The 13881-nt window shown below is 44.9% G+C and overlaps 1 protein-coding gene across 5 annotated transcripts in view; it reads right to left on the bottom strand.

The window, feature by feature from the left end:
- Positions 1 to 13881, bottom strand: part of tjap1 (tight junction associated protein 1 (peripheral)) — a 127634-nt gene that overhangs the window by 38288 nt on the left and 75465 nt on the right. For 2 of the 5 annotated variants that reach the window (XM_059645116.1, XM_059645118.1), the window contains exon 4: positions 6887 to 6918. In XM_059645116.1, coding sequence (XP_059501099.1) covers positions 6887 to 6918 — 32 coding nt within the window. Of the gene's footprint in view, positions 1 to 6886; positions 6919 to 7012; positions 7104 to 13881 lie in introns of those variants that run through there. The other 3 variants (XM_059645117.1, XM_059645119.1, XM_048530336.1) reach the window with 2 other exon arrangements.

Genomic DNA, 13881 nt, shown 5'->3' with positions numbered 1-13881 from the left:
TGGCTGCTGGCAAGCTTCCTTTCAGGGAATTCTGAAATGGTGGCCACTGTGCACACTATCTACATGCAGTGTTGGTTAGTACAATGTGGCATTGCACTCAGCGGGTACATCAAAGATTTCTTGGCATGTACGAGTGATGATGAATATCAACAGTTGCTGGTTATCTCGTATTTTGTTTGTTGGTTGGACAATCTGTTCCTGTAGTTTTTGATGGATTTGCTCCAGAAATTCTTCGAGCTTGACATTGCTCAACAGGCCAGAGACCTCAAACATTTTTCACTGTCTGTTGGAGGCTGCCTGAAGTCAGCTAGCTGGTCTGTCCAGCGAATGTCAGCCATAACAACAGCATGTGTTTCCAAGCCCTGGCCCTGACTCAGCACCAACACCATTGTCCTGGAGAGTTGAGCAAATTTAACCCAGAAGAGGCTGTGTTTTGATCTGGAAAGGGAATGGTGAAAACGACAGAATGTTTGCCAATCAGAAACAAACTCAGGACAAGACACCCACAAGACTCTTGTTAAGATCAGCAAGCAACTATGACGTAATCTAAAGCTGAAAGTTACCCAATCTGCCAGCCCCATCAGTGCTTATGCACTAAATTATAACCTGAATACATCTCCGATTGCTTTAACATTCCAGTCAAAGATCACTCTCAATGATTTCCATGTCGGGGGACAACCAAAGGGGCACAAGAAATTAGAAAATCCGATCTGAATGGGGTAAGCCCCCTAAACCTATGCACTAAACAGGATATATGGTCAATAACATCATTTTCCACAAAAATAATCATTTCAGAATATTCTCAATCAAAACACAGGCACTGAACAGACTCTAGGATAGTCCTGGAATAGTAATGCTATGAGAGTTATCATCCTGTCTCTTCCATGCAGAGACCATTCTTCATTTCAGTTACTGAGCAACTTGTTGCATACTTTGACATTTTTTATTTTACATTCCATCTCCGACAAAATCTTTACACGTCTGGTGTTGCTGTAACTCACAGCCCATTTTCTACAGGTGGATGCTTATCCACGTACCAACAGCAAGTATACGAAGGAAAAAACTCAATGACTATAAACAACTGGGCAATGACATGCATTAAAATTCCTTGCAGAACACAAATAATCGTATCTAGGTCAACAAATAAAGTAAATAAACATCCAGCTAAGCACTTCTGAACTAAATAAAAGTCTGGTGAGTGAGCCCAATCTTGTTTATCAGATGAAATGAGTCGAGAGATGGACTGATCCCTTGTAACTGCAGAGGCTGGAAGGTTGTAATATTCCCTGACACAAGCAGATTGCAGACTGGCAGCGCTCGAAGGAGATCCTCTTTCAATCGGTTATAATCGGCCGCGCTGGCAGAGCTGGCAAATTCAAAGCCTTGGTTCCACACACCACTCCCCACCCATGCACCCGTCACCACATTCTCCAGCAAAGTTGGATAAACAGAGGAGACAGTAAAATTCTCTCTTTCCTGCCACATTACGTTTTTCCAGTCAGAGCCAGTATAGATTACAAACAGAATTAACACCACCTCCCAAACCCCTAGCCAACTGTCCCCAAAGGCCCCCTTCAATTAACTCTGAAGAAATAAACAAAAAAATCCAAGTGATATTTTCTTGCATGTTTTCAGTAGAAAATAATTTTGCAGAGGAAATGCTTAACCTCAATCATGTGTCAAAACTAAAAGGAAGTTTGTCCATGTTGAATTGGGCAGAGGTTGAGAGCTCGAAATCATAGAGGGAACAGCTGCATTGTCCAAAAGGAGGAAATCAGCTTATAAAAGTGATTGCCTGTTCCCACAATCAGAGTTTGTTCATTCAGCAAGGAGGAAGAGAACAGCAGAAATAATCCTCTCAAGCCTGCCTTGCATTCCTGTATCATGGTCTGTCATCTATGGCAGTGTCATATTCCTGTGCTATCTCCATATCCCTTGACATTAGTATCAAGAAATCTAGCAATCTCTGTCTTGAACTTATTTGATGATTGAGCTTCCACAGTTCCCTATGATAGACAATTCCAATGATTCACCACCAACTGAATCAAGACATTCCTCCTCATCAAGTCCAAAATGGCTTATTATCAATTCAAAGAATGTGCCCCTGGTTCTGTATACCCCAACCCTACCCAGCTAGAAGAACATCCTGTCTGCATCTACCCTGTCCAGCCATAAAGTCATAGAGATGTACAGCACAGAAACAGGCCTTTCAGTACACCTCGTCCATATCCTGAATTAATCCCACTTGCTAGCATTTGGCCCATGTCCCTCTAAACCCTTCCTACTCTTATACCCATCTGGGTGCATTTTTAATGATGTAATTGCACCAGCTTCCACGACTTCCTCTAACAGCTCATTCCATAGATGCACCACACTGTGCAAAGGTTGTCCCTTAGGTCCCTTTACAATCTTTCCCATCTCAGCTTAAAGCAATGCCCTCTAGTTTTGGACTCTCCTACAGTGGGAAAAGACCTTAACAATATGGGGAGAGAGGGGGAGGCGGACCGAAGATGGAGAGTAAAGAAGATAGGTGGAGAGGGTGTAAGTGGGGAGGTAGGGAGGGGATAGGTCAGTCCAGGGAAGACGGACAGGTCAAGGAGGTGGGATGAGGTTAGTAGGTAGCTGGGGGTGCGGCTTGGGGTGGGAGGAAGGGATGGGTGAGAGGAAGAACCGGTTAGGGAGGCAGAGACAGGTTGGACTGGTTTTGGGATGCAGTGGGTGGGGGGGAAGAGCTGGGCTGGTTGTGTGGTGCAGTGGGGGGAGGGGATGAACTGGGCTGGTTTAGGGATGCAGTAGGGGAAGGGGAGATTTTGAAACTGGTGAAGTCCACATTGATACCATATGGCTGCAGGGTTCCCAGGCGGAATATGAGTTGCTGTTCCTGCAACCTTCGGGTGGCATCATTGTGGCAGTGCAGGAGGCCCATGATGGACATGTCATCAAGAGAATGGGAGGGGGAGTGGAAATGGTTTGCGACTGGGAGGTGCAGTTGTTTGTTGCGAACTGAGCGGAGGTGTTCTGCAAAGCGGTCCCCAAGCCTCCGCTTGGTTTCCCCAATGTAGAGGAAGCCGCACCGGGTACAGTGGATGCAGTATACCACTGCCGATGTGGTATACTGCATCCACTGTACCCGGTGCGGCTTTCTCTACATTGGGGAAACCAAGCGGAGGCTTGGGGACCGCTTTGCAGAACACCTCCGCTCAGTTCGCAACAAACAACTGCACCTCCCAGTCGCAAACCATTTCCACTCCCCCTCCCATTCTCTTGATGACATGTCCATCATGGGCCTCCTGCACTGCCACAATGATGCCACCCGAAGGTTGCAGGAACAGCAACTCATATTCCGCCTGGGAACCCTGCAGCCATATGGTATCAATGTGGACTTCACCAGTTTCAAAATCTCCCCTTCCCCTACTGCATCCCTAAACCAGCCCAGTTCATCCCCTCCCCCCACTGCACCACACAACCAGCCCAGCTCTTCCCCCCCACCCACTGCATCCCAAAACCAGTCCAACCTGTCTCTGCCTCCCTAACCGGTTCTTCCTCTCACCCATCCCTTCCTCCCACCCCAAGCCGCACCCCCAGCTACCTACTAACCTCATCCCACCTCCTTGACCTGTCCGTCTTCCCTGGACTGACCTATCCCCTCCCTACCTCCCCACTTACACCCTCTCCACCCATCTTCTTTACTCTCCATCTTCGGTCCGCCTCCCCCTCTCTCCCTATTTATTCCAGTTCCCTCCCCCCATCCCCCTCTCTGATGAAGGGTCTAGGCCCGAAACGTCAGCTTTTGTGCTCCTGAGATGCTGCTTGGCCTGCTGTGTTCATCCAGCCTCACATTTTATTATCTTGGAATCTCCAGCATCTGCAGTTCCCATTATCTCTTAACAATATGCTCTATCCATGTCCCTCATAAGCCTCCACAGGGTCATCCCTCAGCCACCGATGTGCCAGGGAGAATAGTCCCAGCCTATTCAGCCTCTCCCTATTGCTCAAATCCTCCAACCCTGGCAATATCTGTGTACATCTTTTCTGAATCACATTTCACAACATCTTTCCTACAGCATGGAGACCAGAACCTAATGCGGGATTCCTAAAGCGATCTAACCAATGTCCTGCACAGCTGAACCATGACCCCCCGACTCCTATACTCGATGCACTCAATCAATGCAAATGCACTAAACTCTTTCTTCACTGCCCTGTCGACCTGAAATTCCACTTTTACGAAGCTATGAACCTGCACTCCATGTCCTCTTTGTATATCATCACTCCTTTACATTAAGTTTATTAGTCAGAGGGTTAAAATCCTGAAACTTCCCCCCCAGTGACACTGTAGGTGTTCCTACACGTGGAAGACCGCAGCAACTGAAGAAGGCAGCTCACCACCACCTGTTCAAGGGAAGTTAGGGATGAGCAACACACACTGGCCAAGCTTAAGACATCTATATCCCATGAAAGAATAAAAAGATCAGGTCGTAAAAAGCTGAATCAGGACTTGTGCTGAATAATCCATTTTCTTATATTGTTAGAACACTCACACGTTTTTGTTTTTTTAAAATCCTTCAAGACTTATAAAATCTCAGTTTTAAAGTGAATATTCCTCAGAGCCCGCTGGAAGCTAGCTGTGTGCCTCCATGTCTTTGGAAACCAAGCAAGGTATAATCCCACAACAAAAACAGAAGCTGCTGGAAAAACTCAGGTCTGGCAGCATCTGTGATGAAAAAAATCAGAGTTAATACTTTGGATCCGGTGACCCTTCCTCAGAAGCCAGGATTGGGCCACAGGCGATTGAGGGGAGATTTGATGGCAGTGTACAAGATTATGACAGGTTTAGGCCAGGTCGTTGAAGACAAAACTGCTGATACTCGTAATCGTACAATTCTTACTGTGTGGAAAGAGGCCATTCAGCCTACTGAGTCTGCACTAAACCTCTGATGAGCATCCCACCTAGCCTACACGTCCCAGAACACTACGGGGCAATTTACCATAGCCAATCCACCTCAGATTTACAGCATCTGCAGTCCTTTCGGTTTTTATTAAAATATAATCCCATGTGCCTGTGAGGTTACAGACCATGCAGTCTGCTTCAGTGAACTGGTCAGTTACATCTTATTTTCCTTTTGATTTATCCCTGAAATGTGTCTGTTTGTCTGTCTTTGCGAGAAAGTGGGGGCTAGAATCAATGAAGATTGTGTTTAAATTATAGGTATTAATTAAATTACCTTGTGGTTTAATTTTGCTTGGCTAAAGCTACTATTTTATCAATAAATGGTTGAATCTTTTGTTTACACTATGGTCCTGGGGTCTGGTATTGCTTATTTGAAACGTTTGGTTAGGAACGATTGGGCTTAATTTTGACAGTCACTGAGTATATTAATTTTAAAATGTCACAGATACAGAGATTTCGGGTTGCTGATTTGATTTGGTTGTCTCCCTGCCGTAACAAGGCAGTCTTTCAGAAGTGGGAAACTGTGATCTTATGATTTGAATGACCCTTTCTTTCCTGATGAATATTATCAAGTACCTACTTTGTCATTTAGTATCTACCTACTTTTAAGTCTTTACGAGGTGAGAGGTTCTTTAGCCCATCAAGTCTACGGCAGCTCTATGCAGACTCATCTAGTCAGTCCCATTCCCCGGCTCTATCCCTATAAGCCTCAAGTCATTTCCCTGAAAGGGCACAACAAATTTTTGCAAAAAACATTGATCGTCTCCACTTTCTCTAAGCTCAGAGAAGGCAAGGTCATTTCAACGCACTAAAAATGGCCAAGCATATCCCCTTGTATCTCTTTCCCAATATGTTAAATCTCTGTCTGCAACTGAGGTGGAGCAGTGGCTCAGTGATTAGCACTGTTTGATTACAGTCTTGGAACCAAACTGTGTTGAGTTTGCATGTTCTCTCCGTGCCTGTGTGGGCTTCATCTGGCACTCTGATTTTCTCCCACAGTCCAAACATTTGCAGGTTAGGTGGATTGGCCATGGTAAATTGCCCTGTAGTCTTCAGGGACGTGCAGGCTAGGTGGATGCTCATCAGCCGGTCAGTGCAGACTCAGTGGGCTGAATGGCCTATTTCCGCACTATAGGGATTGTATGATTACTGGTATCAGCAGTTTTGTCTTCATCTACCTGGCCTAAACCTGTCATAATCTTCTACACTGTCATCAAATCTCCCCTCAATTGCCTTTTTCCCAATCCTGGTTTCTCCACCACAAGCTTGTCACCAAAAAAACCTCTCAGCCGTATTAAATAGACTGAACAATTCAGGTCAATGAACCTTCATCAAATCCTGTCAGATGTGAATGGTAACCTCAGATCTTCACCAGACACGCTATGCGACTCACTGAGTACTTGCCATAGTTTCGGCTTTTTTTTCTAATTTGCAACAATTGCAGTTTTTGATTTTGTTTCCTTTTTAAACTGAAGAAAACTTGTTGTCCATACATGGTGTAGCTGACACAGACTTCTTGTTCCATCAGTATGGCTGACAGTCTGGTCTCTCCCCTACACTGTTTTCTCAGCCATTTCACAGGGGAAATTTAAACTAGTGGCCCCACCACCAACTTCTTGAAAGCTGTGAAGGATGGGCAATTAACATGACTCTTGCTCAATCTCACTACTAATTTAAAAATGTTTCTGGTGCAAGCAGCTACTAAGAAGTTTCCAATATACCACAGATGGAGAAAGCTCAGAGAAACGAGAGTGCTCACACACTGCAGAATGGCTCCAAGGCTGAAACATCACAGCTTTGTGCTGGAGAGGAATCTCTGTCATATGAATGAATAAAGGCTTTGATTTAAGAATTGGTAAACACCCATCGTACAAACAGCTTGTAATTCGCTCAATGTTTCCAGGAAACTGCAAAACACAATAGTGTAAAGCAACTTACTTGATCCTGTCTTCATCTGACAGTGGCTCCTGCTAAGAAAAGAAGAACAGTGACAGTTAGAACAATGACATTCATGTAGGATTTAGAAAAAGGTTCACAAGTTGATTGAAGCAAAAACAACTTTACTTGAATTCTCAAGTAAAATGATTTAACTTTTGGATTTTTAATAATTCTTCAAAGAACATCCCTCTCGGCTGGTGCCTCTGCTGCAGGGGCCCGGATCCTTCTGGGTACAGCTAACCAAAAGTAGTGGAAGTGCAGCTGGCCAACTTTCAATACAAATTTAGATTATTTGAGTCAAATAAACATCTAATTAAGGGGGAATTGGTCTGATCAGGTAAAGTCATCAGAGTCTGACCAGACAACAGGGCTGCTGGTCCATTAGAGAGAGGTAGAGGTGACTGGTTTAACCTGAGCCTCAGCAAGGGAAGAGCTCGAGAAGGATAGTGCCTCACAATAACCTCTGCTGGTGCAGCAAACTGAACCCATGTGGTTAGCATCACTCTTACATCGCAAACCAGCATCTAGCCAACTGAGCTAATTGACCCCTCGTTGGGCTGTACGGATTTCTCAACCAAGAACTAGTACGGTTTCCATCAATATCATAACCACTCAGAGCATACAAGTGGACAAAGCTGGGTGGCAGATCAGGACCAGGATGGCAGAGTGGACAAGCTCTGACCCGGCAGATTACTCAAAGCAAGGGAAGAAGCTCAGAGAACTGATGGGACAGTATCGATCTCTGTGACGGAGTCAAAGCAGTTGCTGGATCTGGAGGCAGTAAGGATAGGAATGTAAACTAACAGTTTACCACAGAGTAGAGGTGAGGGATTATCTTTATATTTCAGGCTAATCCAAGATTACTGAAAGGACTCAACAAAGCTCTACGTGGTCAAGCCTGATCAGGCAACGGGTGATGAAATTAGTCTGAATTCCTGTCAGCGCTCGGGCACAGTGATAGTTTTAATGGAGACAAGGGTTAAGCAGAGACTGTGCAAGCTTGGTTGAACAAATCAGCTGTTACAGGAATGTTGTGGGTGGGCAGACTATTTAGAAGGTACGTCATTTAAAACGCAGGAATAAGTGAACTGGAGAAAGAGTTGTTTTCTCCCCCAGGGATGAAGACAGGAGAAAGCGGTTGGTTGTAGATGGTAGGCATAGCTGTATCAGGGATTGACACAATGGAATCACAGAGCCACCTGAGATTATATGGTCAATGGATGCTAAAATGAGTTGGGGAGTTTAGATAGAGGGGAAAATGTGGAGGGGATAACAGGGTAGCTAGGTTAGAAGAGAGAGAGGCCATCATGAGATGGAGGGTGCAATCAATGTTAATAAGAAGACACTTGCTGGAGATTGAGGGAAAGTAGTGGTGAAGGTATCATGAAGTAAATTTCTTCATATGTCACTCAGGGCCTGGTGATGAAGAATTTTAAACAAGAGGTGAGACGAGAATAACAGAAGGTGCAACAAACTGGCCAGTTGAGGTCTAATCTGATGATGATTGGACAGTGAATAAATCAATCCTTCTTAATAGTTATTCCATGGAACTTGGACAGTGCTTGCTAGGCTAACATTCATTGCCCATTCCTAATACGAGCTGCTTTTTTGAGCCATTGTAGTCCTTGGGGTTGTTGCTTTGGGGGTGGGAGTGCATTCCAGGATTTTGTCTAAGTGATATAATGCAAATCAGGATGCCATGAAATTCAGCAAACATATAATTTGTTGTGGCCCCCACATATCTGCTGCCTTATCCTTCTAAGTGGGAGAGGTCAGGGGGCAAACAGAAAATGCTGGAGAAGCTCAGTAGGTCTGGCAGGATCTGTGAAAAATGAAACGGAGTTAATGTTTGGAGTCTGGTCTGACTTCTTCAGAACTTGGGGGGTAGAGATCATGGGTTTTGAAAGCTGCTTTTGAAAGAAATTTGGTGCATTGTAGCAACCCACCTTGTAGATAGCACACACACTGATGAAGCAGGGAAAAAATACTCAAGTTAGGGATAATGAGCTTTGTCCTGGGTTGCGATAAACTTCCTGACTGCTGTTGGAGCTGTGCACATTGAGGTAAATGGAGAGCAAACCATCAGACTCCTGATGCCTGCTTTATCGAGGACGAGCAGGTTTTACAGAGTTAGAAGTATTATTTAGCACAGAATCCCAAGTCACTGTCTTGCTTTTGTAGCCAGAGTATTTGTATGGCTGGTCAGTTCTCGTCAATGATAAGCCCTACGGCGTTTGCAAAAGGCAGTGGGCTGTCAATGATGGTCATGTCACAGGCACAAGATGTTGAAATATTCTCTCTTGTCAGAGATGGCTCCTGCTGGGCATTTTGTGGCGCAAAGGTTAGTTGCTGCTTATCAGCCAAGCCTGGATAATGTCCAGGACTCACTGAAAATGCTCATGGGCTGCTTCATCATTTTCTGTTACCTTTGAGAAGGATTTGACAACATTGCCAAACAGCAAATGGAATTCAGGAACAAGTCATGGTTAGAAACTAATTCAGGGAAAACTGGGTGAACTGTTGAATTGAGTAAATAAGAAGAGGTCATCATTGAGGTTAGACTTTGAAGTATGACAGTCAAAATAAAAGGTATATGCCTGGAGTCTGTCAAGCCAACATCTAACTTCTAGTAGATAATCTCCAAGTCACCACGAATGGTGCTAAACATTATGCTAACATCAGCAAACATTGCCACTTCTGACCTTGTGATGGAGGGAAGGTCAGTGATGAAGCAGCTGAAGATGGTTGGACCTAGGATACTACCCTGAGGAACTCCTGCAGAGATGTCCTGCAGCTGAGATGTCTGACCGCCAACAACCACGATAACGTTCCTTTCTGCCAGCTATGACTCCAATCAGTGACAGGCTTTTCCTTGATGCCCACTGACTCCAGTTTTACTAGGCTTCCTTAATGTCACAATGGGTCAAAAGCTATGATGTGGAGGTGCTCGTGTTGGTTTTTTGCTGTGGCACGTCAGAACTGGGGATCGATAAGTTGAGCATTCTATCCTGTTCCTATGAGAGCGTCCTTTAAAATTCTTAGGTGTCCATCACATTTCTCCTCGTCTGAGCAGATCCTTTGTACGCACAGGGCTTGTCCATAGGGGATGGCTATTTTAATATGTTTAGGGTAGTAGCTAGAGAAGTGCAGCATCTTGAGGTTATCCATAGGCTTGCGGTAGAATCAGGTAAAGGGGTGAACATTCTAGGTGGAGATACATGTGTCCAAGAATGAGGCCGATTCTATAGAGTAGCCCATGCTAAGTCTGGTGGTGTTGTAACTTGTTGCTATCACTCCATAGTTGTTTCAGTGATTCCTCACCATGAGCCCAAAGGAAAAAAATGTCGACCATGTATCTGGTATATAGCATTGGTTGGAGGTCCTGTGCAGTAAAGAAGTCTTGTTTGAACTTTTGCATTAAATATTGGCTTAGTGGGGAGCAAATCTGGTTCCCAAAGCTGTTCTGTGCATGTGGATAAAGACCTGGTTGAAGGTGAAGACGTGTGGTGAAGGATGAAGCGAATGAGTTGTCGGATGGCGTCTGGAAATTGGCAGAAATTCTGAGGAATGGTCACCAGACCTGAAACGTTAACTCTGGGGTTATTTTTCTTCACAGATGCTGCCAGATCTGCTCAGCTTTTCCAGCAACTTCTGTTTTTGTTCCCGATTTACAGCTTCTGCAGTTCTTTTGGTTTTTACTTAGGCTCTCACACAGGATTCCATTGCCTACTATGATGGGATGTCCAGGTGCATCGGCTCTGTGTATCGTCCGAAGACAGTAGATGCCCCCTACGTGAGAAGTACACGGGACAAGAGTGCAAAGTATACTTTGAAAGAATGGATTGGAAGTCTTGATCAGTCTATTGAATTCACAGGTGTGTTCTTTGGTCAGATCGGCAGGTAGTTGTCTGGAGTGTTCCTGGTTGCTCAGCTGCCGGTATACTTCCTGGCAGTAGCCCGTTCTATTCTGTATGACGATGGCTCCTCCTTTGTCAGCTGGTTTGACAACAACATTGCTATTGGTCTTGAGAGCACTGATGGCGCTGCGTTGTGCCTGGGTAACGGTTTGCACTACTTTGTGAGCGCAGCTAATGAACCTGGCATTCATGCATTCCCTGGGAGCTTAAGCAGACATATCAAGCCCCGGGCAACAGCCCTCCAGAGGGGTCTAATTCGACTCCTTCTTTGGCTGATCTCGTTCATGGGTTGTCTCATTGGGCTCGCTGCTGACATCTCGGAAGGACTCCCAGAGTCTCTTTCGTCTGACGAATTCCCCTGTCTCTCACGTGAGACCAACAGGGTCCATTTTGGTGGAGGGGTAGTGACTTGAAAGAAATTCTGGGATTTACATATTACTCAATTGAAACCTGTATCTCCTTTCTAACTGATTACAGATTTGATAGCCATCTTAAGTTTGTTCAACACATTTGCATCGGTTCTATGACCCTTTGATCTTTTGCTTATAAATTCTGTTCCTGATGTCATCTCTCTCAGTAATAACGGAGAAGGAGCGAGACTCCGAAAGCTTATGTTTTCACATAAATCTGCTGTTGTGAGATTTTTGACCTGGGTAAAAACAGCCGTGAAATCAAAGACACTCAATCTCACATCACCTGACTTAGAAATATATCGAAAGCTGGAATTCCCTCCCTAACTGCACTGCGGGTGTACCTAAAACAAGTGGACTGCAGCAATTCAAGAAGACAGCTCACTACCATCTTCTCTCGGGCATCTAGGCTTCGGCAATAAACGTGCCCTTGAGAGATGTCTACCTCACACGAATGATTAAATAAACCTTTGGGTTTCAATTCTTTTGCCATTAAGTCATAGAGTTACACAGCACTGAAACAGACCTTTCGGTCCAACTCATCCATGCTGACCAGATATCCTAAAGTGAGCTAGCCCCCTAACCCCATTCTCCAGCATTTGGCCCATATCCCTTTAAACCCTTCGTATTCATATTCTAATTGTACCAGCCTTCTCCACTTCCTCTGGCAGCTCAGTCCATATTCGCACCAGACTCGGTGTAAAAAAGTTGCTTCTCGGGTCCCTTTCAAATCATTCCCCTCTCACCTTAAACTAAAACCCCTATCATGGGAAAAAGACCTTAACCATATCCATGCCCCTCATGATTCTATAAACCTCTATAAGGTCACACCTCAGCTTCCATCTCTCCAGGGAAAGTAGCCCCAGCCTACTGAGCCTCTCTCTATAGCTCAAAACCTCCAACTGCAGGAACATTCTCGTAAATCTTTTCTGAATCTTTCAAGTCCATGTCCAAAGACCATGGTGATATGAGGAGCTCAGACACATGCCTAAGTGAGCAGGTTATTGCTGAGCTGGAGCTCCTTGATAGCATTGTCTATAACCCCCTTGCATCACTTTACTGATGTTAGAGAGTAGCCTGATGGGATGGTAAGTGGCTGGGTTGGATCGTGTTGTTTGTGCACAGGACATTCTGGGCTAATTTTCCACATTGTTGGAGGAATGACTGCATTATAACTCTACTGAAAGAGCTTAACTCAGGGCATGACAAGTTCTGGAGCATACCCCTTCACTGGTATTGGTAGGATGTTGCTCAGAACCTTTATATTATCTAATTAAATAAAGCACATGACAGCCTGGGTTGTATAAATCACAACATGGTGTGCAATCACCTGCAAGTTATACTAAATCTGCATAAAATACTGGCCTAGCCAGGCCAAGGAGGAAATTGTGCCGGTGCAGGAATGTCACTGGAAAAAAATTCCTAAGATCCAGACCAGTGTAGAAACACAAAGTGCTGGAACAACCCAGCAGGTCTGGTATCGTATGTAGAGATAGAAACAGTTAATGTTTTGGGTGTACAATGATTTTTCAGAATGATTCCACGTTATACCGGATGGGAAACGTTAAGATAGAATATAGAATATAGAACATTACAGCACAGTACAGGCCCTTCGGCCCTCGATGTTGTGCCGACCTGTCATACCAATCTCAAGCCCATCTAACCGACACTATTCCATGTGCGTTCATATGCTTGTCCAACGACGACTTAAATGTACCTAAAGTTGGCGAATCGACTACCGTTGCAGGCAAAGCGTTCCATTCCCTTACTACTCTCCGAGTAAAGAAACCACCTCTGACATCTGTCCTATATCTTTAACCCCTCAATTTAAAGCTATACCCCCTCGTGCTCGCCGTCACCATCCTAGGAAAAAGGCTCTCCCTATCCACCCTATCTAACTCTCTGATTATTTTATATGTCTCAATTAAGTCACCTCTCAACCTTCTTCTCGCTAATGAAAACAGCCTCAAGTCCCTCAGCCGTTCCTCGTAAGACCTTCCCTCCATACCAGGCAACATCCTAGTAAATCTCCTCTGCACCCTTTCCAAAGCTTCCACATCCTTCTGATAATGCGGTGACCAGAACTGTGCGCAATACTCCAAGTGCGGCCGCACCAGAGTTTTGTACAGCTTCACCATAACCTCTTGGTTCCGGAACTCTATCCCTCTATTAATAAAAAGCTAAAACACTGTACGCCTTCTTAAGAGCCCTGTCAACCTGGGTGGCAACTTTCAATGATCTGTGTACATGGACACCCAAGATCTCTCTGCTCAGCTACACTACTAAGAATCTTACCATTAGCTCAGTACTTTGCCTTCTGGTTACTCCTACCAAAGTGAATCACCTCACATTTGTCTGCATTAAACTCCATTTGCCACCTCTCAGCCCAGCTCTGCAGCTTATCTATGTCTCTCTGTAACCTACAGCATCCTTCGTCACTATCCACAACTCCACCGACCTTAGTGTCATCTGCAAATTTACTAACCCATCCTTCTACGTCCTCATCCAGGTCATTTAAAAAAAATGACAAACAGCAGTGGACCCAACACCGACCCTTGCGGTACACCACTAGTAACTGGTCTCCATGATGAAGATTTCCCATCAACTACCACCCTCTGTCTTCTTTCAGCAAGCCAATTTCTGACCCAAACTGCTATATCTCCCACAA

Source organism: Stegostoma tigrinum, chromosome 4 (assembly GCF_030684315.1).
Source record: "Stegostoma tigrinum isolate sSteTig4 chromosome 4, sSteTig4.hap1, whole genome shotgun sequence".
Taxonomy (NCBI): domain Eukaryota; kingdom Metazoa; phylum Chordata; class Chondrichthyes; order Orectolobiformes; family Stegostomatidae; genus Stegostoma; species Stegostoma tigrinum.
The sequence above is the reverse complement of the archived record's forward strand: the minus strand, read 5'-3'. Positions and strand labels throughout refer to the sequence as shown.